The 26,547-nt window shown below is 47.7% G+C and overlaps 1 protein-coding gene across 2 annotated transcripts in view; it reads left to right on the top strand.

Moving 5' to 3' along the window:
• The window catches only part of Vipr2 (vasoactive intestinal peptide receptor 2), a 70,521-nt gene extending 44,510 nt beyond the window's left edge, over window positions 1-26,011 (top strand). Inside the window, exons 5-13 of one of the 2 annotated variants that reach the window (XM_055607573.1) lie at window positions 5,544-5,641; window positions 11,619-11,760; window positions 17,408-17,558; window positions 18,207-18,267; window positions 19,574-19,643; window positions 20,000-20,091; window positions 22,624-22,753; window positions 22,820-22,861; window positions 23,981-26,011. In XM_055607573.1, coding sequence (XP_055463548.1) covers window positions 5,544-5,641; window positions 11,619-11,760; window positions 17,408-17,558; window positions 18,207-18,267; window positions 19,574-19,643; window positions 20,000-20,091; window positions 22,624-22,753; window positions 22,820-22,861; window positions 23,981-24,154 — 960 coding nt within the window. In that variant the 3' untranslated portion in view covers window positions 24,155-26,011. Of the gene's footprint in view, window positions 1-5,543; window positions 5,642-11,618; window positions 11,761-17,407; window positions 17,559-18,206; window positions 18,268-19,573; window positions 19,644-19,999; window positions 20,092-22,623; window positions 22,754-22,819; window positions 22,862-23,980 lie in introns of those variants that run through there. The other variant, XM_055607574.1, reaches the window with a different exon arrangement.
• Window positions 26,012-26,547: the final 536 nt, after the last annotated feature.

The following is a 26,547-nucleotide window of genomic DNA, read 5'->3' as shown; positions in this document are numbered from 1 at the left end:
CTTCTTTCTCTGCTCTCCATGTTGAGGTGGGTTTTTTTTTTTTTTTGCTTGTTTGCTGTGTTTGATTTGGGTGAGTGTGCATGTGTGTGTGTCTCTGTGTGTGTCTGTGTGTTATGTTGGTGGTGCTGAGTATGGAACACAGGGACTTATTCATACTGAGCAAGTGCTCTGCTGTTCAAGTTTCTCCTGGTCATTAAAGTTTCTCATTTAATGTTCTCCCTGTGTGGGCTTTGGTTCATCAGAAATTTTAATGTGTACATGAGGAATGCTGTCAATTCCTCGTGCTCACGGGAGGTAGTCATTGTGCATAGACAAAGCTGTGAAGAGAGTAAATAAAGGTCCTAAAGGGAGCTCTTCAGCTTCCATCGCTCATGTCCGTCCAGTTGTGAAGACAGAGTAGGGATCTTGGTTCTCGGCCTCTAATACCCTGCATGTTTCCTTTTCTGGCTGAAAGCTTTCCATCATGGGATGTCATGATGTCCAACTGAGTGAGCAGCCTAGGCAGGACCACCTCTACACACCTATAGATGGTACACACCGGGGAGACAGAAGCCACCCCTTAGTCAAAGCACGTCCTTCGGAAAACCCCCATGTCTGCCTGTTTCCAGTCTCACTCAGAGTGGGGGCCCACTGACTTCCGCTCTACCATCTCATCAAAAGTACTGTTGCTTCTCATCAAATTTCTTACTAACATGTGTCTGAGGCTTTAGTTCCATCTCCTGCTGAGAACGCCTCACAATCCTCTGATCCAGGCTTCTCTCTGACTCTTGCCACCTCTGCAGAGGCTGAGTCTTCCTGGCAGTACATACAGAGAGAAGACATAGCCGTGGCTCCTCCTGTCCCTCCACTTCGTGGTCCAGTTGTTCCATCACACCCCTGGATTCCCCTGTGTCTCACTCTTTATCTACTCTGTTGGGAAGCCCTGTTTCCTTTGCCATCATAAACCATCCGTGAGCCTCTGAATGCTTTCCATCACTCTTCAGACTGGCCACAGTGTTTCACTGGAACACGCAGTCACCACTGGAGAGAGCCACACATGTCTGTCCTTCATGTATGTCGGGGCCACTCCAGCAACTGAAATACAGCGACGCCACACTGTTGCTGCAGCTTCACATTCTCACAGCCGTGTGGTCTGCACCTTCCTGCCACCCCCTCTGCCACAGTGCCTTTGCCCTGGCCATTCCTTTTACCAGAGTCCCCCCTCTTTCCCAAGGTTGACCCTAACCACAATGTCATGATTGCAACTGGCCTCAGCCAGTGCAGCTGGTGTGAGCCCTGTTCTAAAGTCTGACTTTCCATAGCAGGCTGCAATGTACCATGTGGTTCATTCTAGATACTGGTTTTGGTCCCTGTGATTCCTGTCTCCTTGCATCACTGATATTCCTGACTCCAAAGGTTACTTGATGATACGAGTTAAGTGAATAAAAGGAGTGGATGTGTTTGCTTCAGAAGCACAGGTGATTAGCCTAGCGTGTGAGTTACTTCATTTGCATATTATGAATGGCATAGTTTTAGCACATCTCTGTTCAGATAGCAATCATTTGTTATCCTGGAGAGGAGTCTTGGGAGCTCAGCTACAGACGCGATGACGTTCCCAGGTATCTGGCCTGCCGCTATGTTTGCAATACTTGTACTGCAAGCAGCTGTGCCAAAATGTCCTCATCACATTAGATTTGTATTGGCTCATTAGAAGAAACTTGCACAGTGGTTTTCCTTGTCAATACCCTGCTGCCCTAGACAAAGGCTTTGCTATCACTCAAGTCCTTTCAGTCAGGAAGCTCTGCATGCATTCCCGAGTGCCCACAGGGAAGACCGGTGTGTTCCCAGGCAGCTGCCGTGGGCGGCTGTCCAGTACCAATGTTGGTGTGTTTACACGACAACAGTGCTCCAAGCTCAACCTTCCCAAGCCCAGACTTAAGTAGATGACCACACTGGACCCCCCAGACAGGACCCATGAGGAGCTGAGGCAACACTAATACCAGCTCTCCAGAGTTCTGCTCTGCCAACCACGGGCCAGACAAGGGTAAGAAGGTAAGGGCTGCTTAATCATAGCAGGGTTTCTAGAAGCACTAAAAGCTCAAGAAGAGGCACCTGTGCTTGAAAAATCACATAAGGCCACATATAATCAAGAGTAAACTTACTGAGTACCTTAGCACCAGAAGAATTCAGAGAAGGGACCAACCTGACTGTGGAGATTTGAACGAGATGGCCCCATAGTCCCCCGTTAGTGGCATTATTCACGTAGGCTGAGTGGGTGTGAACTTACCACTGAGAGAAAGCTTTGAGGTTTCAAAAAGCCATGCGCCACTCCCAGTGAGCTGTCTCTGCCTCACATTCCTTTGAAGACAGGAGCCCTTGCTTCTGCTCCAGTTACCATGTCTCTGCTTGTGTCATACTTCTCCATGATGGGTGGAGTCATCCCTCTGAAGCATAAGCCCAGATACACTCTTCTTTCTGTACATTGCCTTGGTCATGATGTTTGATCACAGCAATAGAAAAGTAACTATGACACTGACCAAACAGGTGCTACAGGGAAACGATCCTCAAGTCTAACGGAAGGTGTGGCGGTTTGAAAGAGAATGGGCTCCATGGGCTCATATGTTTGAATGTTTGGTTCCCAGTTGGTTGATCAAATATTAGGGTTAGGAGGTGTGGCTTTGCTGGAGGAGGTATGTCACTGGGGAGGGCTTTGAGATTTCAAAAGCCAATTCCAGACCCAGCCTTTTTTAATTAATTAATTTATTTATTTATTCACTTTACATCCTGATTATAGCCCCCTCTCTCCTCTCCTCCCAGCCACACCCTTCCTCCCTCTTTTCCCTATCCCTCTTTCTCAGAAAAGGGGAGCCCTCCCTACCAACCCATAGCACATCAAGTCGTATTAGGACTGAGCGCATCCTCTTCCACTGTGGCCCGGCCCAGCCTTACCCTCCCTGTCTCTGCCTACTGTTAGTGGGTAGGATGCAAACTCTCATCTAGTGCTCCAACTCTGTGCCTGCCTGCCTGCTGCCACGCTCCCTACCACAGTGGTCATGAGTCACCCTCCAAAGCTGTAAGAAAGCCCCCCATTCAATGCTTTCTTTTATAAATTGCCCTGGTCATGGTGTCTCTTTATAGCAATAGAAAAGTAACTAAGACAGAAGCTAAAGGGAGATGAGAAAGAGGAGACGGGGAATGAGGAGATACTGGGGTGAGATGAGGAACCTAGGGGGGTGTAAGCAGAAGGGGTGAGAATTACTGAGGGATAAGGATGAAGATAAGTTAGTGAAATGCTGGGAGAGATGGGAAGGATAAAGTGAGGAGATGCTGCGGATGTATGTGGAAGGGAAGATGAGGTAAGAATAAAGATGAAGTGGGGAAACTGAAAGATGAGGCATGAGGGGAAGGAGAAGGAAGAGATGAGGCAGGGACGACCACGCTTAAGATGGAGGAGGGTTGTATGGGCCCCTGTTCTCTCCGCTTTTCTGTAACCTACCCTTTATGGCACAGTCTAGTACAACAAGGAGAAGTCCTGTAATTCAAACTTAATATCGTAATTAGACTGTCACATATTCTGAGTAAACCTAACATCATGTATACTATTTTCATTTATTTAAGAATTGTATGCACTATAAAATAAATTTTTATTATATCTATTTTTACTAACCTCTCCTCAACTTTCCCAGGACAACCTGACCAGTCTCCCCTCCAACTCCTTGTTTTCTTTTTGGACTACTTTCTATAATTATAATAATAATAATAATTATTATTATTATTATTATTATTATTATTATTAGCCTGAGCCAAATTCATGCAGCCCACATGTGCATGGGTGTGTTTCCATGCACTGCGGCATAAGCAGCAAGCTTACCGGCATCCGCATCTTCACCAAAGAAAAGTGAGTCTCCCTCTGTCGGCAGCCAGCAAGTACCAACAGCTTCTGCACTAGGGCGGGGCCTTGGAAGCACTCCACAGTCCATGCTGGAATTTTGGCTGGCTTGGTTTTTTTTTTGCAAGGCTTGTGCAAGCAACCACAGCTGCTACACGTCGACATGTTCAACAGCTGTGTAGTATTTCACAACTTTGCTAGTCATCCTCTGGCTATCACATTCTTTCTGTCCTCTGGCCCCCAGTGTTCCCTGGGTGATATAAATAGGTATAGAAGATGAGCCAGCAGCTGAATACTCACATTTGCTTATTCTCAGTACTTTGACCACTGAGGAGTCTTTGCGTTAACCACACTACCCAATGAAAAAGAAGCATCTCTGACCAAGCTTGACAGCACAAATCGATGGCAATAAGCATAGATGTTCAGAAGGCAGTTTGACAACATGATTGTTTAGTGAAACACCAGTAGGGTCCTCACTACAGTGTATTGTCTCCCCATTCATAGGCCTTAGGTGAAACTCAGAACACCAGAAATGAGATTCCTCCTGTGGAGAAGACCTCACATCCATTGAGAAAATAATTGGTTTGTCCGTAATAATCATGCCACTATTGCATTATTACGGACAACTTGCCTAGACAATTGATATTGTAGCAAGATGCAATTTTTTTATGTTTTATTATAAACACTTTTAAATAGGGCCTCATGTAATTGAATCTTGTTTCAGACTCTCTATGCAATGAAGGCTGGCCTTGAACTCCTGATCTTCCAGCCTCTAACTCCTAAATCCTGGGATTGCAGGCATGTGCCACCATTCTTGACAGACTCTTTATTGTACCATAACCATGAGGCCTGGCAGCCGTGGGTAGGTTTGTTTCAGGACTTTTTGACAAAAAAAAAAATTTAATTCATCCTATATCAACAGGTATATTCTCATTTTCATACAAGAATTAGTTTTACCAGAAAGTGAAGACCAGGTGAGGCCTCTGAGCAACTAGGATAGTGCAGCCTGTCCAGGTGTCCTGTGATTGCCTGCTTTTCTCTATGATGAACACACACACACACATACACACACACACACACACAGGGTTCCTGTTTTCACAGTGTCCTCAATGGTCCTACAGAAGTAATTATAGGCCTTCTATCCCATATCCAGTGATTGCATGGATGAGACTCCAGCCACGGAGCCTACTAGCCTAAGAGACATGAGAAATAAAACGTTGTAAATGCAGCCACGCTATGAGGAGAGACCCTCTGAGTAAGGCCATGTACCTTTGATGCCATGTTGTTTTCCATGAGCTCAAGTGTGTGTCTCCACCTGGTCTTATTTGGAAATTCATTTACAGAAGACTGTACATTCCTACTCCAGTCAAGGAACCCTACAAGTTTTATTCATCTCAGCCTTTCTTTTTCTTGGCCCTAATGGTAGCCAATGCAGTTCCCTTTGATAAACGTCTTCACAGAAGTCTTCTACTCATTTAAATTGGCTTGTAAGAGAAGATAGGTGTTCAAAAAGCCAAGGTCCTTCTGGGCTCAAGATGGAGGCAGAATTCTAAAATAATCATACCAGCACTCAGCATGCAGGAGAGAGGGTCCTTTATGACTGAGGACTCAGAATGTTCTGTTGACCCACGCATTTGGCCAGCAGCTTACAGATGTGTTTTTTATTTCTTCCTAGATCACGTTTTATATTCTGGTGAAGGCCATTTATACCTTGGGCTACAGTGTTTCTCTGATGTCTCTTACAACAGGAAGCATAATTATCTGCCTCTTCAGGTAAGGAACAAAAATGAGCAATTCTACAAAGATTATGAGAAGAGCGAACTTCCCTATAGGTTTTTGAGACCTGTGATGGTTAGACTCCTGACCTGGAATCCCGACATGTGCCAAAGTATAGAGCAGCCTTGGGGCTAGAGAGAGAGATCTGCAGTTAAAACTACTTGCTGTTGCAGAGCTGGGATTCAGTTCCAGCACTAACACTGTGTCACATGACCATCTGTAACTCCAGTTCCAAGGAATCTGTTGCTTTATTCTGACGGCTGTGGGCTCCCTTGCAGACATGGTACACATAAACTCACTCAGTTACACATGCACACAGAAAAATAAAGAAATAAAAAATAGAGCACTCTTGGAGAAGGGCAGCATGTTGACAATTTTCTTTCTAAACATTTGCAGTTCTTATGTAAACAGGTAACGCTGCCCGTTAGCTCAGCTATTGTGCATTAAACGATTAGGTGCCATGCGAAAGCATGGAGCTGGCTATCAACATGTGGAAGACTGAACTAGAGCAACGTTCCCCACGGTGTACTAACAGGCAGCATTGCTAAGCTCACAGTTGGCATATTTATTAACAACTTTCAGTTTTCCTCTACCCTCTATTTATTTTTTTCTGTCTGTCACAGTTCTCTTTATTCCAGTTTCTTTTCTTTTATACTGTTAGTTACAGGTTCTATTTTCACTCAGTTATAATCTGACATTTACAGGACACCCCTGCCCCGTCTTTCTTCCTTCTGTACACAGGGTTTCTCTGCATAGTCCTGTCTCCTAGAACTCACTTTGTAGACCAGGCTGGCCACAAATTTAGAGACCTTTCTGCCTCTGCCTCCCGAGTGCTGGGATTAAAGGCTTGCACCTCCACTGCCACCAACACATTCTCTTCCTCTAACCTGCTTTTGACTGCTTACCAGTCAATCCAAGAGCACCACATTTTAACCCCATGTACTGTTCAAGCCTTTTTCTCTATTTTAATTATATATGAAATCCCACAGACATCATTATTTCAGGTCTTTTTCCTACACTTTCCTTCCCACTGGGTCATCCCCTGCCTCTCAACGAGCCTTCCTAGCCGCCCCTGGTCACATTCTAATGGCAATGAATTCTCAGGCTTTTTACTTGCCTAAAACGGATAATTTTGCCTGGCTTTCTAAAAGGATATTTCTGAGTACTGAGGAGAAGGTTGTGTCTCTTGAGAAGTTGCCTATGGCTCAACCTTGTTCCTAAAAGCACCGTCTTTTTCCCTGTCGAACATCTCCTCTTTTGTCGCCCACTTTCTGCAGCTTTTGCTCATGGACTTCTGTCATCACTTTTGTGTCTTTCTTATGGTTGTGAAGTGTCTGATCCGGTACTCTCTTTGATCAGTTTCAAAACTCTTGGCTAGTGCCTCCTGAGGGGTTGCTTCCCTACCCTTCTCTTCTGGGTCACCACCCTCTCGTGTTTGGTGTTTGACCTGGTCTCATATGCTTTCTTACCATTCTTCTACCTTCACCATTGTTGCATGTCTCTCCACCTTCGTCTAGACGTGTTCTACAGAGCCAGTTCATGGCTCTTTCTTTTTAATTGATGTGTTCACTTTACAGCCCCCTCCCTCTGTCCTTGCATGTCGTGCTCTCCCACCATCTTCCCCTTTTCCCCCCTCCCCTTCTCAGGAAAGGGGATCCCCCTCACCGACCCACCCCAGCACATCAAGTCTCACCAGAACTAAACTACTGTTGGAGACCTCTGGCTTCTTAAATCAGAGGAATCTGTGGGAGCAGGTATTTCAGGTTACTTTCCTTTTTAACAGGATTTTAAAGTTTCCTATGAATCTTTTTGCATGAATAAAATGGCATTTTGATTGTATCCAATATCCTCTCCACCTCCAACACCTCTCAGGTTCACAACCACTCACCCACTCCAAGCCGTACCCTTTGCTTTTTTATGAGGGTATGCTAGCCAGTTTTTATTGTCACAAGGGAGTCTTGATTGTGACAAATTGGCAATAAAAACTGGCTAGCCCTCCTCCCTAGCCACCCCTCCTCCATGGTTCCTGCTCCAGGCTCATGTCCTGAGTTCCCTCAGTGGCAGAGTCTTACCTGGAACTGTAAGGTTAAATAAGCCCTTTCCTTCCCATGTTGCTTTTGGTCATGGCACTTCATCACAGCAACACAAAGCAAGCTAGACCGGGGGTAACCAGCTGCCCTCTGGTTGGATCATTACATGGGATGGAACTCAGGCCTATTACTATTACTTTAAATCTGGCCAAGAACTTGTGGTTGCAGGTCTTGCAAACCCTAGAGCCTACTACTATTATTTTGCAAAATGCACATTTGTCAACCTCTGTTCTAGAAACTTATCTTTATCTGCATAGATGGTTCCATTACCAGCCCTTACCAGAGAGGCCTCTTTTTTCAGAAGATGTCAGTCAATACAGAGAACCGCAGTGTTCAGAACGCTGACAATAAGTGACTGTTGAGTGTCAAGTGCTGCCTGATGGTCTCAAGTTCTTTGTGTGCATGGTAGGTGCACCGAGTCATGTGTGTGCACAAGCGTGTAAGAACTCATGTATGTGTGTGTATGTGCCCGCCAGAGGCCAGTGTCTGGTGCTTCCTCAATCACTCTTTTTTTTTTTTTTGAGACAATCTCTTACTGATTTGGCTAGCCTGGCTGCCCTGCAAGCCCCAAGCCCCAAGGACCCTCTAGTCTCCCCCATCTGGTGTTGCACACGACTTTTTCACATGGGTCTAAAGGATCTAACTTGGTTCCTAACACTGGGTGCAGCAAACACTTCGGCAACTAAGCCATCAGTTCAGACTCCTCACGTGCTTTTGACCATTTTTGTATCTTCTCTAGTCCGTGTTTGTCCAGTTTCTAATTCGACTGTTTTGTTTCTTGTTATAATTTAAGATTTTTTATATATTATAGATACTAGCTGTTATCATAAGTCTAGTCTACAAATGTTTTCTACCATTTTTTAGGTTTACCTTAAGCTTGGTGATATGTACTTAATATATTAAAGTTTTAAATTTTGTTGACACCCACTAGTCTATTTTTTGTTATGTTGCTTGTGCTTTTGGTATAATATTTAAGAGACCTTTGTCATATCCAAGGGCACATTTTTCCAACCCAAAATAGTTTTGTACTGCTAGCTCTTGAATTTTGGTCACTTGTTCATTTCCACTTAGTTTTTCATATGCTATGAAATAGGAGTCAAGCTTTATTCTCTCACGAGTCCTACCTGGCCGTTCAACAGACTATTAAATGTTGTTGGCTTCACCAGGAGCCAGCTGGCCATACATGTGTACGCTGTAAGATTCTCATTCTAATGCATTGGGCAATTTGCAGAGCCATATAGCTAGATCACCACAGTCTCCAGAAAGTTTGGAATTCAGAAGCAAATTGTTCCATTTTGTTCTTTTTAGAATTGTCCTGTCCATTGCAGGAGATCCTTTACAATTGCTTGTTACTTTCCGATGAGACTCTGGGGCTTCCATTATGCAAGCGATGGATAGTAGTCCATGTCTTTTGGTTTTCTTTGTTTTTCTTCATCTATTTATTTTTTTCTGCTTCTGATGTCTGACATCAGAACAAATATCAGGAGACAGGAACAAATATTAAATAAATAAAGAGGAACTTACATGTGATGAAAGTAATGGTTCTACTTAGGTCTAGATTAGTGAACTAGTGAGTTTCCTGGGACTAATCACAGCAGTATGGACAACAGAGACATGAATGACTTAGAAGCAAATGCATCCCTGAGCGCCCACTCAAGCACAAGTGATAATGGCAGAAGCTGCATCCCCGGAGTTCCCTTTCTCAATCTGCAGGCTGCTGAGCAGGTTGGAGAGTCTGCTATACCCAGAAGCTGTTATTGTTTGAGGAGGGACCTTGTGAATATTATAAATTTCAGGAACTTCCTTAGACTTGTGAGGTGTTTATTTTCTGAGCCTGAGCCTGGTACATTTTATTTACTTGAGTAGTCTTTTTTGTTTGTTTGTTTGTTTGTTTGTTTGTTTGGTTGGTTGGTTGGTTGGTTGGTTTGGTTTCTGAAGACAGGGTTTCTCTGTATATTGGCTCTCCTGGAGCTCACTCTGTAAACTAAGCTGGCCTTGAACTCACAGGGATCCACCTGGCCCTCTGCCTCCTGAGTGCTGGAATTAAAGGCTAAAGGCATGTACCACCACTGCCTGGCCTTACTTGCCTAGTCTTAAACACCCTTCTCTAAGATGAAATGTTTCCATTTTGAGCAAATCACTGCATAACAACTTCTAAGACTGGATACTTTTCTTTGATCTTTAAATTTACTGACTCCCTTTGCCTGCCTAGATTTTCCTTGGCTATCTCTAGGCAATCTCTAATGCCAGTTGTACATTTTAATCCAAAATTTTTATTTAGTTACTTCCTCAAATTTCATTATTTTATTGAAATTTTGTGTTTGATGAAGGATTATTCTCTTTATTTCATTCTGTTCTTTGAACACGTTCAAGGCATTTGGCTTTAAGCTTCTGTCTAGTAAGGCTACTTCATGTAACTTTTTTGTTGGTTTTCTTTTACAAGTTTCATGTGCTTTTTAAAGGGAAGGTTTACTTTTGTTTTTCCCATTAGTAATACAACTTTCTTGCTTCTTTTAATGACTCATATTCTTTTTGTTGGAATTGGACATTTTTAATATTATGATAACTCTGGAAATGAAATTTTGCCTCTCAGTTTTGTTGTCCTTTGTTATGAGACGAAGGTGTTTCTATATTCTATTTTATTTTTATTATTCTATTTTACTTGTGGTACTTGAGAGTTAGCTCTCATGTCTTGAATGTGCAGCCTTCATGTCTTTGAGCCACTGGGTCCAGATTGTAATTATTTCCTTAGTGACTTTTCTAAACTTTTCTATTTTGTGGAGATGGTTTTGGCCCTGTTGGTCTCTGAAGCCCATATACTGTTAGCTAGCAGTCAATTGCTTACTGAGATTTTCTCAGTCAACCACAGTCACAGGGGGAAAACAGGTAGAAAACAAAACAAACTCCATCCCATCTGGAGAGTTTGGCTATGTTGACAGCCCTCCTCTAATGCTTGGCCAAACTGTGTACAATTCTGCCTTAACTTAACTTTTACTTATGCTAAGTTTAAAAATCACCTGCAGTGAATACTCTCTGGGAGCACATGACCTGCACAGTTGTGTATGCAGGCTTCAAAGTTCCTCTGCATCTGTGAAAGCTTTTCAGATTCCTGGTTCCCAGAGAGCTTCTCTCCTCAGCCTTTCTTCTCAGGCTCCAGAATGTCTGTCATTTGCCTCATGTTGTCCTTAGGCAGCAGCCAGCAACTATCTGGCTTTCATTATAGCCGCTGCTTGATCTGAGTGGGTTCTGGAAGGTCACAGCAGCTGTTCATGGAGCTCAGACATTTTTAAAATTTATCTTGTATTTGTAGGTAATCCCTGAGGCCACCCTGAGAGCATGAGCTATGGTCTTCAGGATAACACTAAAGTGGACATGAACCATAGGACATGGCAAGGCTGGCCTAGAGCATGAGCTATGGTCTTCAGGATAACGCTAAAGTGGACATAAACCATAGGACATGGCAAGGCTGGCCTAGAACATGCTCACCGGGGTCACATAGCCAGCAACTCTGACTATTTTCCAGAGTTCCGGCAGGATTAAGTTGAGTCGTTTTGCCAGGTTTTCAGGGTTTCTTGGCAGTGTTGGACAAGCCCCTCTATTCCACTGTTTTCACTGGCCTCCTTCGTTGGAAACAGAGCACAGTTGGTTGCAGGCTTCCAGCAGCCCCTGTGTGGCTTTGCATTATACATTCGTACTAAACTCCAACCTAAGGAAATAATCTGAAATAAAGGGAGAGTTCACATGCAAAAATATTCATCATGAGGCAAACCGGAAACAAACAAAAGATATACTGTGATAAGCGAAGCTCAATAAATGGTTAACTTCATAAGGAGAAAAGACCACAGGTGATGACTAAGCCTTACTCTCTGACTCTCCTGCTTCAGGAAGCTGCACTGCACCAGGAACTACATCCACCTGAACCTCTTCCTCTCCTTCATGCTGAGAGCCATTTCGGTGCTGGTCAAGGACAGTGTGCTGTACTCCAGCTCAGGTACCCTGCGCTGCCACGACCAGCCAGCCTCCTGGGTAAGACTGCCCTGTGGGCAGGGTCATTGTGTCGGGGGACACAACAGCTACCAACCTCCTCTGCCTGAAAGGGGCACCCGCAGCACGGTCCTTCTCGAGCCTGAGTGATGGGAAGAGGCTGGATGGGTTCAGGCCTGTGTGAGCAGGCAAGGCCAGAAGGGTCCTGAAGGCTGGGTGTTGTCTAGCCACTATGGGAGTGGGGGAGTTCAAAGGCACCAGGCCCTGGTGACCAATGCTGAAGTGAGCGCAGCAGCAGAAGCAGCAGGTGACAAACTTCTTTTAAGTGAGCATACGCTTCAGCTAAATCACCCAGATTCCGCGGAATAAGTCATCTGCCCATGCTCTGGAGAGAATCAAGGCACACGGTATATGAAGTGCAGGCAGTTCCTGCGGGAGACACACTTGTCTGCACTCGGTTCAAGACACTAGCGATTGCTTTCTGCAGCGCAGCTGGGCTCTCTCACGTGCCTGGCCATTCTGCCGTGGCTCTCCTCGTGGGGTCAGTAGTGGTAATTTACTACCTACTCAAGCACTTGGACAGGTATCTGAGAGCTGCTACATGAAGGTTTGCTCTGCCCAGGGTTTGCTCTGCTAGCATAATTCTCCACATTTGGACATGTGGTGTTGTTCCTGGTCTGTGCTCTCACTTGCTTAAAGAGACAGGACACTGAGCTGCCTCCCCACACGGAAACCCGAACAGATTTTACTTAGTTTAGTTTTGACTCAGCGAAGTGACTTGTAGCTGCGTAGCGCTTCATCTGTGTCTAACCGTCACCATCTCCCTACAGGTGAGCTCATTCTCCAGGCTCGGGTACAGAAGTGGGCTTTTTAAAGGGTCTGTTACAGTAGCAAAGTCAGAAACAGGATCCGCCGCTTGGATACTTCTGCGCCTGGGCAAGCATGGCTGTCTTGGAAGCTCTCGTCCTGAGATGAGGGTCTTAGCACGTGCTTACCTGGGGTAATCACCAGGATGTTGCAGATCCCCTCACTGCAGCACCCAGAGCTGTTCTGTGCAGCTTCATTCTTAGCTCTTTTCTTGAAGAAACTGATTCCCCAGAGACCACCCAACACCCACCTTTCTCTGAAGCACCGTGCTTAGCTATATCTCGATGAGACCCCAAAACCTAAACCCTTCATGTGGAGAGACAGAGGAAGGCAGCAGGCACCCCTGAAGTACAAAAGGTAGAGCAATGCCACCATCCCACACGCCCTCTCTATGTGGCCAGCTCCTGCAGGGCAATCTCCACCTCCCATCACAGTGCTGACTTCCTTTCAGTCCCAGTCTGTTTCCCTGTGCTGTGTGTGAGTGCTTGCAGGAACAGGACTTAGCCTGCATCACAAGTGATGAGACTGAGCTGAGGAAATCTGAGGCTCCCACCTGAGTACCTGCTCTCCATTCACGCTAGACAGAATGCCCATGTCCTTGCCAAGGGCTGGGGATGAGGGCAGGAAACAGAAACACGTTCCCCAGCCTCTCTCTCTCTCTCTCTCTCTCTCTCTCTCGGATCTGGCTGTGCTCCAATTCCTGATGGCCCCAGGATTCCTACATAGAGGAGGCAGACAGGAGGGACAAAGGGGCAAAGAGGGAGCCAAAGTAGGAAGGCAGACCACAGCATGGAGGGGAGAAAGAAGGAAAAGAACAGAGCTGTCAGAAGAATGATAAAGTTCTGAACACATTAGCAGAGCAGAGTCAAATTGCAGAGTGAGCAACAGGAAACTTTTCCTTCCAACTCCATTTTTTCCATTTATTCCTCCCAAGCAACCCACCAGAAATGCTCCCCATGATGTGATAAATTGCTTTTTCCAGGCAGCAGAACAATTCCACGCATGAAGAGGCCCCTTTCTGGCCCAGGAGGCTGGCAGAACAGCTCTTCATGTGCCCCAAGGCTGCACAGGTTCCTCAACTTCTGGGCAGCTTTCATGAGGCAGAGCCATTTATCCCTGGTGAGCCCAACAGATTTCTCCTGAGGTGTGCAGCTTCTAGGAAGCCTGAGTCCTGCCTGCCCAGATGAGGGAAGTGGAGAGGCCCTAAGCACTACAGAAAACCCCAGATAGCCAGCTGGACAGAAGCCGGCTCTGTCTGAGTACTGAGCGCTGGGGGGAATGAGGGGCTAGCAGACCAAGGACCCCGGCTGGAAGCTAGGGCTACTCACCCACATAGCTGATGTCAGAATGAAGGAGGGAAATGAGCAGAAAACAGTGAGTGACTTTGCCCACATTCCCGTGCAGTGCATACATGAAAACCTGTGTGTGAACAACACATTTTACAAAAACACATGCATTCCAAGTATGTCTGTGTGAACAAATACACATGCGCCCCAGACACATGAATACACACAGACTCCCAGACAAAGCTTTGGTCTCTCCAGCCTGCTGTGGATTCGTCTGGCTTTGTTACCTGTTCCCTGCTGTTACCTCACTGACCTATCAGCTAGTGGCAGATTTCCCCTCCCCACATGGACTCCAGGGTTATGTGGTTCAGTGACCAGAGTTATGGAAGGTAAAGTCAGAAGATGATCCCATGAAGCTCAGGCCTCCGGTCCTCACAAATCACACTTGTTATCAGTGGGCAAAGGGAAGTCAGTGAGAAGCAGCATTTCTGACACTGTTTAGAACATGGGATTGGCAAAAGCATTCTTCTATGCCTTCTCCCTGTGCACTGTTCTCTGCCATCCATGTCATGGCCGCCCAGGATAATCCGTCTGAGTGGCTCCCTACAACAGACTCAGTCTTGGGTTTGTATCTCCAGGCATGTGTGTTCGTGTTTCTGTGAGGTGGACTGCACGGATGGAGCAGACAGCTCAGAGCATCTCCACAACCTGGGGAGTCATGATGGCACACACTGTCCTGGAAGCCAAAGGTCCAGGACCACAGCACTGCCAACTTGGCATCTCCTGAGGGTCATATATAAAGAGCCCACTTCTCAAACATGCCCTCATTACCAAGCTCCACCTTCATGACCTCATCACCTATCAAAACCCCTCCTCAAACTCCTCAAACTTTGGGGGCTAGTGCTTTGCAAAGGGCAGATGCACTTCACATTGTAAGCCAATCAATTGATTGCTCTTCGAACAATCAATTGTTTGAATTGATTGGCACCAGGAGGGATGTGACATTATGTTCTGTCCTTGGCACCTAGCGTCCCATTCAAAGGCATTTCCAAGGGCAGCCATCTTCCTGGGGCTTTCCCAGCCTCCCATGAACACCACAGAACATGGAGCTATCTTTCCTTTCCAACTTTGCCTATTGTTGTCTACTGAAAGGAGCATTTTATGTTTCTGTTGCAAATGTGTTTCCAGATTCATCACTTGTCAGTTGCATTTTAGTGGTATTTTGCTTCCTAGAAGTGATCAGTATGCTCAAAATTACCATTTAGCCTTTTAGCATTACATTTATGTTGGGGTTTCAGGTTTCTTATCTTGATTAAGAGATATTTATTTTCAGTTTTGTTCTCTAATACACTTGTAATTTATTCATCTTGGGTCTTAAGGTAGGGTAGTCTCTATCAAGGGTTGAAAAAATCAAGGTACATTTAAACAGGTCATCGCCAAATTCATGCCTCAAAGATTTTCATTTGCTTCACTCATTATCCCAATAACTGATAACAAGATAGAAAACTGTGGACTTTGTTTTCTTGTTTTCATGGCTGGGTTGCTGTGGCATCTACGCACAGGATCCCATACTATGATCAGAAACTGTAGAGGTCTTCACTGATGGTAAAGATGGATAGTAAGAAGTCTTTGGTGCCTTGCTGTTCCTAGAAGGAGTTGCTCTGTACCTTACTTTCATTTGGAGGAAAAAGAGGCAGCAAAGCATAATGCTATAGCCATGTGGCACAGGCTGGGGCATGGGTGGGGTTCAGCATGGTGGGGTCAAGACCCTCACAGACATGGAGACCATCTGGAAAGGCTTCCATGTTTCCTGTAAGTACATCCACCCCGTGTGTGATGTGAAATGAATAGTCAGAATATTTAAACCTTTGGTCTCCTTTCATAAATCAGGGATTTCATAACCCAGGAATTACAACTTTGTGAGCCATTGGGAGATTTCCACTTCTATAGGAAAAAGAATATCACTTTCAACTCTTTTCTCATTTATCTACCTATAAATATGTATATCTACAGATAGACACAAGTAAATATACATATATTAGAGATTCTTATATTATGGATACAATATGTGGGATAGATGTATTTTATTCATAGGATGTGTATATATTCAAATATATGTGCTATATATTTATATATTTAAATATGAATGTGTCACATACACATTCACATATGTGATACACAATTATTCATGTATATGATATATTTTCCCACTCATATGGTGAGCACAAATTTGTATCTGTATGTGGGGAAGGTATACACATGCATACCCATACATGAAAATATTGTAAAAGAGTAAGTATTTAAATTTTGAGAAATTAATTAGAGTTAGAAATATAGCAGATGAACTGCTTTTTCTAGGCGTTTTTTAGGGTTTTATAAATCTTTATTTTTTATTTTATTTTTTCTTCACAATTTATTCATTATATATCCTGATTGAAGCCCCCTCCCTGAACTTCCCCAGTCCCACCCTCCCTCTGTCTTCTCCCCAACCCCTCCCCCTAGTCCACTGAGAGGGGGAGTTCTCCACTACCGCTATCTACCCATAGCTTGTCAAGCCTCACCAGGACTGCTTGGATCCTCTGCTTCCGTGGCCTGGCAAGGCTGCATCACCAGGCGGGTGATCAGAGAGCAGTCACCTGAGTTCATGACAGAGGCAGGCCCTCTCCCCAGGCATCTAGCCACTGACAGCCCTCCTGGTATCCTGGCCCATCCCCCTGCAGGCACCTCAAGTGTCCATAGCATCGTTTTGGCAAGTTTTATGTTAACTTGACACAAGATAGAGTCATTTGGCAAGTGAAAATCCCAGGTGAGAAAATACCTCCACCAGTTTGGCCTGTGGCCATTTTCTTGGTTGATGACTGATGTGAAAGGGCCCAGATGCCTGGCTGAATGAACCGTGAGGAGCAAGCCAGTAAGCAGCACTCCTTGTGGCTTCTGCTTCAGTTCCTGCCTCCAGGTTCCTGCCTTGAGTTCCTGCTCTGACTTCCCTCAGTGGCGAAATGTGAGCTGAGAGCTGTCAAATGAAGCAAACCCTTTCCTGCTTAACCTGCTTTTGGTCATGGTGTTTCAACCTGGCAATGGAAATCCTAAAATAAGCAATCCTACCCATCACTTCACCCGGCAAGTGCTCTCCGCTGCGTGCTCTGAAGAGAGTGAACCTCCTGAGGGGGCAGTGGAGGAAGCACTGACGTCAGAGGGGCCAGGGGTAACAGCAGGAAGGCAGACCGGGTAGGAGGAGGTACATCTGAGCTTGGTATACAGGAACATGGGCAGCAGCTGGATCTCAGGATCACTCTGCCTGAACTCCTCTCTTCAGCGAACCAGAGGCTCCCTGCTGATGGTCCCTGGCATTGTATATACAAAGGGCTCTGCCTCACTATAACACATATTTGGCCTCTGCCAGGCCAAGATATTAACAATGTCCCTCCAAGTCAGCACCGTGGCTTTGCTTTACAACTTATCCAAACAGAGAGCAGCCGTGCCTGCTGTAACTATTTTTACTGACTGGCACGTTCTCTCACTGTCTGTGGTTCCAGGTCGGCTGCAAGCTCAGCCTGGTATTCTTCCAGTACTGTATCATGGCGAACTTCTACTGGCTTCTGGTGGAGGGGCTCTACCTGCACACCCTCCTGGTGGCCGTCCTCCCCCCCAGCAGGTGCTTCCTGGCCTACCTTCTGATCGGATGGGGTAAGGGCTTCGCGTTCTCCATCTTGATTCTCATCTCATTTGTCCACTCAGAACTCTACCTCCCAGGGTATACATTGTGGTCGCCTTGGGTGCACTGAGGGCCCCACCAGTATCAACCATGGACCTGGCTAAAATGCTTTAGAATTCTACCTCCATCCACAGCCCCTCTCCCTTAAGTGAAACCACTGCTAACAAGGAGCAAAATGGTTGTTCTTCTCCCTTTTCTCAGTCAGCTCATATCAGAAAACTCAGAAGAGCAGGCTAATGCCACGCTTAGTGCTGGAGGACCCCAGAGCAGGAAGGGATGGAGGCTTGCATGGCTTGGGGGGGGGGGCAAACACATGCCCCTCAGGCAGCGTGGAGCCAGGGAGCATGCTTCCATTTTACTTGGCATCCCTGTCTTCAGCAGACTGGTTTCAGCCCTGTCCAGAATCTCAGCTTTCAGACAAATTTGTCTTTGCTGCAAGTGAAAATCTTAATAAGGTTTAAGTGTAAGCCTCACATGTTGAAGAAGACATTAAGAAAGAGCTTCCATATGGTCCCTTTGGTTGAAAATTACTCTCTAGGAGTTCTGGCTCTTGAGCAACAGGTGTGAGGGTGCTGCTCCTCATTCATGAGCACGAGCTAATCTGTGGGGTCTCTCCACAGGCATCCCCAGTGTGTGTATAGGAGCGTGGACAGCAACCCGCCTCTCTTTAGAGGACACAGGGTGAGTACTGTGTGTGCGTCCATCCCTGTGAGCCCAGGCCTGTCAGCTCTGGTTGAGTATCTGGGAACAGAAGAAGCTCATCCCGTTCGAGACAAGAAATGCTTGCAGCTGGTCAAGACGTTTCTGGGCAGCATTTAGCACCCATGATTAGAAGGCACGGGGATGGTTGTGGGCAAGACTCGCTACATGTTCCAGTATTTGGAAGATGGCCCAAGGGAGAGGTGACGGTGAAGCCACATCTCCATTTAGCTAAAGCTGGGACAAACCAGGCAGAGTGAGTGACTGCTTGGTGTTCCCAGAAGAGCCAAGCAGAAGCAAGCAGGTTTGATGCAGCGAGATCAGGCTATCTGGCTATCTGGATGGCCTCCAGGAGTGGCTTCTCCTCTGAGAACTTCTGAGCCCAGCGATAGTGACACAGGCATCCCAAACCTAAATGTAACTCACAAAAGACCCTTCGGTACCAACTGTCCCCTAAAGAACATATCACTGTATGGGTGGACAGCCTAAGCCAATCCATTTCTTTAGTCTGTGACTTTACACTGACAACAAAAAGGAAACCCCATTCACCCCACCTGAGAAGTGTCCTCAGCTGGTTCACGGGTCCAGTCACCCTGGGTAAGCAGAACTGACAACTGAGGCGGACAACGGTGCCAGCTGGATGGCACTCTACGCTCTGTGGGTTCCTGAGAGGATGAATAGGAGTTAGCGTCCTCAGGGCCAGCCTGACTGTCCGTATCACATTGCCAAACCCAAGGGGCCCAAGGCCATGGAGCTCTCACTGGGACAGTCAGCATGGCTGCGGGCTGCAGACACCGAAGCAGGAAGCCTCATATAATCACACTTCTGCTGGAGATAAGCCTTATGAAAATCAGGATACTTCAGCCACTCTCAAGGCACATTTCTTAATTCTTCCTTTAAAACACAGATGCAAACAGTTGAGGGGGCGGAGATGTTTACAGAAGGGGAAAAAAAAACAGCCTTCATGACATGAAGTGAAGCGAAAGCACACGCCTGGAACTAACATCCCAGCTTTGGGGCTTACCAACCCGGAGCGCGCTTCGAGCCACCTGTGCCACCTCCCGATTAGCAGACTGCCAGGCTAACTCCCTGGGGAGGGCTGCTTAGCTCTACATGCAGAGCAGTTAGATCTAGTCGGAGGTGACTGCAGTCTGAGCCTGAGTGACAGATGGAGTAGCAGGCTGAAGAAGGGGGGAGGGTGTGAGCGGTCAGTCCTCCACTGCACGGGGCTGCACAGAGCCTGGTTTGTGTGCCGAGCCCGTGACACCCGTTTCTTCCTCTCTGGCAGTTGCTGGGACACAAACGACCACAGCGTCCCCTGGTGGGTCATTCGGATGCCCATCCTGATTTCTATTGTAGTAAGTGGCTGCCATGCGGGGTGCAGCCGTCCTGCACTGTGTGGGTGGCTGCCCCTTCCTCCAGAAGGGCCCCCAGCACCTCCGGGGCAACACAAGGGAGGGGAAGACCCGGGTTCTAGGCTTGGGCTAGACTCTAACAGTCTGTTGCCCATCCCCAGCTGCTCAGATAACCACAACCTTGTACAATAGCACCTTCAGTGCCCACATGAGGTCCTCCTCCATGCAGTGGGCAGAGCCAGTGCCTGGGGTAGAGGATGGCTGAGTCCTGTAGACGGTGGTTAGGGCTAAGACTAAAGGTTCCCACAGATCAGGGTGTTCTTGTTGTTGTTGTTGTTGTCTCTGTCGTCTCTGTGAAGGTCAACTTTGCCCTCTTCATCAGCATTGTAAGAATCTTGCTTCAGAAGCTAACCTCCCCAGATGTTGGTGGCAACGACCAGTCGCAGTACAGGTGAGCATCTGCATGGCGGGAGATCGCAGCCAAGTGCGTGGACAGCAGAACCCAGTGCCGACCTCCACAAGGCCCTCACGGTCCCTAGGTGGACCTTCAGGACACGACTTGCACTGACTGGATTCTGCCAGCCTAGCACTCAACAATCCACGCCAGTATGATGATGGCTTTAAAACACGGGCACCTTCTCATGTTCAGCATGCACAGAGCCCTGTAGTAAGGGTGCTCCTCAAAGTGTCCTTGCCCTGATGTCACAGCATGACACCTTCCTTTGACTATACCTTGTTCTTCATATTGTCTGTCTTTCCCACAAGACTCTGAGGCTGGGCCCCACCAGCACTGCTGACACTTTGTGCCTGGGCCTGCCTTAGCAATAATCTAACAAGCTGTGTGTCAATGAGAAGGGCACAGGGCAGAGGTCATGAATGTCACCAGCTAATTTATGATTGTCCACGGAGTCCTTAAGTTACCCACAATTCACCAAGAAAATACAGACACACACACCCCCAACTCAGGTGTGATGTGAACACATATTCAGTGACATTGCATGTGGTACAGCTCAAGAGCCCGGGCTGTGGGGCTGTGCTGGCTAAGAGCTGCATCACCCTGGCAGGTCACCAGCTCCCAGCCAGTTGGTAGTTAGCACCTTTACCCAGGTTCCTTTCCATCAAAACACACAGCATCCATGTGGGTGCTGAGCCATCAGTTCGGCTGAGCAGAAAGGGGCCTTCCCTGCATCCTCCTCCCTGAGAGTGGAATGGATATTTGCCTGTTCTATCTGAGAAACAAATGCCGTGCCTGGCACAGAAGAGTAGAGAAGGATTTGGTGGTCCTTTAAGTCTTACTTGTGCCATGGTGTGCACAAAATACAAGGAATAAGTTCTCGTTGTAGAGGAAACCTAGTAGGCTCCCCATGACAAGGCACAGCCTCCCGCCCAGGGCCTGGAAGGCGACGATGGTCCCCACTCATTCCCTCTGCAGCCCTGAGCAGAGGCGCACATTCTTAGTCGCCCTTCAATTGAATTTAGATTTTCGGCAAATCTTGTTTAGTGCCTGTGTTGACCTTTTCTCTGGGTTCCTGGGGAGTGTTAGTTGAGAAGGCCTTGAGATGGATGCTTTTATTTTGGAAACAATTATATGGGGTAATGAAGTCTGTGCTTTTCCAGGGTAATGAGAAAGGCAGAGGGCTGTGTTTCACCCCTTGGATTATAGAAAAGAAAGACTAAAGACCTTCCTGTCATGCCAATGTCAGGGCCTGGCAGTGAAGAGGGGTGCTCAGGAACCCGGGAACCCATCCTGCTGAAGCTGGAGGACATGGGCACAGAGCCCTGAGGGGGCACATTTGCAAGGCGGCAGCTGCAGTGACGTCCTGTCGGTAGAGACACCTACTCCTTATGCCATATCCATCAGAGAAAGGACCAGACTTCTGTGCAGGTTATCAAACAGGAGAAAATAAAAATACTCCCCCCTCATAGGAAGACACACACCTCTAGGACTTGCTACCCTGTGTCTTAGTTTGGGTTTCTGTTGCTGTGATGAAACACCATGACCAAAAAGCAAGTCAGGTAGGAAAGAGTTTATTTGGTACACGCTTTCACACTGTTGTTCATCACTGAAAGAAGTTCAAAAGGGCAGGATCCTGGAAGCAGCTGACGCAGAGGCCATGGAGGAGTGCTGCTTACTGGCTTGCTCCTCATGGCTTGCTTCCTTTCAGAACCCAGGACCACCAGCGCAGGAGTAGCCCCACCCTGGGGCTGGGCCCTCCCCACATCAATCACTAGTTAAGAAAATGCCTTAATTATGCTGGATCTGATGGAGCCATTTTCTCAACTGAGGTTTCCTCCTTTCAGATTACTCTAGCTTGTGATAAGTTGATTGTATAAGATTAGCCAGAACACCCTGTTCACTGTGGCCTTGAAGAGGATACCTTTAAAATACGTGAGAGAAAATTGATTCTTTTTCCCCCTGGGTTAGAAGGTAATGAAAGGAGCAAGAGGAACAGGAAGCAGGAGCCTCCTCCCTCCCTTCCCTGACTCTATTGGAGATGGGCTATGTGCTTAGTGACCATCAGCAGCCCAGGGAGGGCGTCCACAGATCTGCCTGCCCCCCCCCAGGTGGCTGCTCAGATAAGCACTGACTCCAGAGCAGTTGGCGGCACTTGGAGAGGTTAAGCTAGATACCTGCTCCTGAGGATGGGGCTGAGAAAGCAGGGTGAGAACAGCAGGTCTCACTAGGAACTGGGCAGAATGCAGATTCTCAGGCTGTTGCCCAGCTGTTCATGTTCCTGAGCTGTGACAAGGCCTCCACATGGTTCCAATGCAGGCGGAAGTTTAGGAAGCTTTGGCTTTGATAACTCAGATGCCAGGAAAACCCTAATCCATATTGACTGGTGCCCAGTCATGTGAAAAGAGGAGGAGGGTCCATGGGCACAAGTAGAGTGAGCATTCCAGCCTCGCTGACTGCTTCAGCCTCTGAAGTCTCCCATGGTCCCACGTGGGAGAGGCGAGGCACATCATGTCCTTCTCCTGCTAGGAGGCTGGCCAAGTCCACGCTGCTGCTAATCCCACTGTTCGGCGTCCACTACATGGTGTTTGCCGCTTTCCCCATCGGCATCTCCTCCACGTACCAGATCCTGTTTGAGCTGTGTGTCGGTTCCTTCCAGGTAGGTCTGGGAGGAGCTGCGGGCACTGCAAGCTGTGGGCCGCTCTGACACTCTGTCTCTTTGCAGGGCCTGGTAGTGGCAGTGCTGTACTGTTTCCTGAACAGTGAGGTAAGTCCTTCGTTGATTGGGACTGAACTGACATTGAGTCAGGAGTTGGCCCATCACCCGCCTCTGCCTGGCTGTGCCCACATACAACCAAGGCCAGACTTGTTCCTCCACCCAGTGTCCCCTCATAGTCAGCATCTTTGTCTATCTATCATCTATCTGTCTATCTATCTATCATCTATCTATCTATCTATCTATCTATCTATCTATCTATCTATCTACCTATCTACCTACCTACCTACCTACCTATCTATCTATCATTTATTCTATGTAAGTGCTCTATCTGTGTGTATACCAGCATGCCAGAAGAGGGCATCAGATCCCAGTTGTGGGCCACCATGTGGTGCTGGGAATTGAACTCAGGACATCTGGAAGAACAGACAGTGCTCTTAACCTCTGAGCTGTCTCTCCAGCCACCATGGCCAGCATCTTACTGTTCAGTCCACAACTGAGTCCAAGAAGGTGTGGTGTCGATGGAAGGGCCTCGTTGAGAGATGCATCACTTTGTCCCAAGACAAGATTAGAGCCAAGTTCTCTGTATGTGACCACTGCTTCCATGCACCCTCAAGTCCCCAGAATCTACCCACCCCTAAATATGGCTGACTGTCCCTGTGAATGACCCTCACCTGATGACCAGCCCTTCTTCAGGTCACTAAGGAAGGCTTTTACAGAGCCGACATGCCTGTACCCTTGCAAAACTTTCTTCATTAGAGCCCTTAAAAGGGGGAGACGGTGATGAAGGTCCTAAAGGAGCCTTGGGGCTGTGCTGAGACATAGCTCATACTACATCAGACTCACCAATGTCCATAAGACTATAACCTTCTCTGTGAACCCCGACTCCCTGCGTCAGGCCCATCAGTATAGCCTGATGGTATTGACATCAACACTCAACAAAGCTGGGCCTGTCTCCCATAGCTCTCTGTTCTGCCTGCCCCTCCACACTCACCCAACACCTTCCTGAGGATAAAACTTCTCTTCAGGAACCATTAAAGGGGTGGCCCAGACCACCCACCATGACAGTTGTTTGCTGTCTAGTGGTTGAATCCATGCTGCATATTTTTCTGGAGGACACATGAGTTCCTGCATTCCAAGCTGACCCTTCATTAACTCCCTCACCCCCAGGTACAGTGTGAACTGAAAAGAAGGTGGCGAGGCCTGTGTCTGACCCAGCCTGGGGGCAGGGACTACCGGCTGCACAGCTGGTCCATGTCCCGGAACGGTTCAGAAAGTGCCCTACAGATACACCGGGGCTCCCGCACCCAGTCCTTCCTGCAGACAGAGACCTCAGTCATCTAGCTGTGTCCCTCACACGGCGCCCACAGTGCTGCTGGGCTGACATACGTGTTTGCTGGCTTCCTCGGCTGGCCCGGCATCTGGTGCCTTATTGGGTCAGCCCTGGTTTTTACTCTGACCCTAGTGTGTAACTTGCACCAATTATTATTGTCAGACTCTTGCCTTTAAGCCATCCTCTTCATAGTATCGCTCGGCCATGTAGGCGGGTCTATATTCAAAGAGAACAAGGAAGCCGAATGACCCTGAGCATCAAAACTGGATTCTAGTGCCTCTGGAGAGAACAAGAAGGAAGTTTCTGGTTCCCCTACTGCCTCCTGGCAGAGGGAACCAGGTCCAGAACCAGCTTCGAGTCACCATCCTGTGGCACCCATGCATGTCTGTGGATGTCTGTGAAATCCATCCTTAATCTCTGACAGACCCTAGAACCGCACTGGTCCCCATGGTCTTGAGCCCCATCAAGTGGGACTGCCTACTGGGGGCCTCTGCATCTGGACCGCCATACCCTTGCCATTTCCTGGACCACTTAGTAGTGACCTAGGAGAAGTCAGGCAGCATTTTCATGGTTCAGGAGCTCACATCCTCCTGAGCACTTAGCCTCTGCTGCGCTCTCCAATGGTGAGCAGCTCTGGATCCAGGCCGGCAGTTGGCACGAAGGCCCAGTGGCTTGTCCACACATCCGAGGGATGTTCTTTAGCCAGAAGACTGCTCTCTTTTTAAAGAAAACCATCCCCTTAAAATTGTTTTAAAAAGAGTTTATTTTACCAGTATATAAATGGCCTCAGGTATTCCTGCCTGATACCTGCCAATAACAACCCTTACTTTTGCTGTTATTTGCAATTGTGGGGAGACAGACCTGGGGAAGTGCTTGCCATGATGGAAGAAGCAGCTGAAGACTGAGTGCCTACTCCTGCAGAGACCCTGGACAACAATGTCCTGGCCCGGTACAAGGGATGGAGCTAGTGTTCTGGCACAGCCTATGTAACCCCCCCCCCAACACACACACATACACACAGCGAGGATAAGAGCTGCAGAGTGTTTTTCCTGTGGATTCTGTGGCATGGAGAGCCCAGCCAGCATGAATGCCAATGATCTCAACTGTGCCAGAGACAGAGGTCTCTGGGTGAAGAAACCACAAAAGGCCACGCTTCCAGTTCTGTAGAAATAAAGCCAGCACGTGGGGCTTTAGGACAGGGGAGAGCAGCTAAGGCTCAGTGGCCATGTCTGGCCTGAATGTCGGTCCCACAGGACTGCCCCCGGACTTTTGCCTCAATCAATTCTTGACAAGCCCCCAGTTTGTCTTCAACTGCATTGGACAGACAGCTTTGATGATATAGAAAGTACCAGTAGCCTGCTCCCTCCCAGGGCTGCAAGGATAGAGAGCAGGTCATGAGGAGTGCATGGCCCAGATCAGGCACCCCTAACAGAGCTGTTGGCAGTGGCAGTGGTGTGCGCCGCAAATGGCAAGGTGTCAGCCTTGCCGCTCTTCGTCCAGAGCTATGGTTGCTTAACCCGGCAGTTCTGAGGGAACACTGTCCTCTCGAATCTGAAAGTGCCGTATCAGCAACCAAGAATGGTCGCCCTGCCATAACTCGGAAGAGACCAGGAGCTGTGACATCATCCAATAAGCCGTCACTGATTACACATGGAACTTTCACGCATCCAGAGACACCATCCCCTCGGCCCAGCATGTGCCACCAGAGCTGGCCCCTCTCCGTGGTGAAGAGATGGGCTGGTCACGGGCAGCTGCTGCTGGAATGGACTCATGACCAGTGTGTGATCTTACATGTTATATGTGGAGTGTCTACAAAGGGCGCCACAGAGTAGAGCCCAGCTGTGTATATACTGCAATAAACCTGATTCATTCCATGTGCGAGTTTGCTCTGAGCGATGCTGGGGCCCTAGCTCACAGCTGTGGGCTGCCACACCCCAGGAGCACCCTGACTCCAGGCCATCCTGCCTGCAATTCCTCATGTGAGAAGATAGGCCTGAGACAGCCAAGGTGTGTAAGCGGCAGCCATGCGCTGCCCAGCATGCCTGCCTATCCGTGCCCTGCCCCCTCAGAGCCACAGTCCCTGAGCCTTGTCAGCAGAGCAGGCTGAAGGGCGTGTGTGGGATGTGCATACACGCCTATGCACGTATGTGCTCACTGTGCGCAAGGGCATGTCGTACATGCATGTGTGTACTCATTTCTAAGTGGTCGTTCAGGAATGCATGTGGGGTTCACACACCTGAGCATTTGGGTGTGCTCAGGTATAGGTCAGTACATGTGTGTGCTCGTTTGTGGGTGCCTGTGTATACTGACGCTCAGCCCCTAGGCAGTTAAAATCTGTTTTCAGTCCACACCCCACACTCCTGCTGTGTAGTCAGGAACATTGTATGCTGCTATCAGATTCAAA

Source organism: Psammomys obesus, unplaced genomic scaffold (genome assembly GCF_907164565.1).
Source record: "Psammomys obesus unplaced genomic scaffold, mPsaObe1.curated_primary_1811, whole genome shotgun sequence".
Lineage (NCBI taxonomy): Eukaryota > Metazoa > Chordata > Mammalia > Rodentia > Muridae > Psammomys > Psammomys obesus.
The sequence above is the reverse complement of the archived record's forward strand: the minus strand, read 5'-3'. Positions and strand labels throughout refer to the sequence as shown.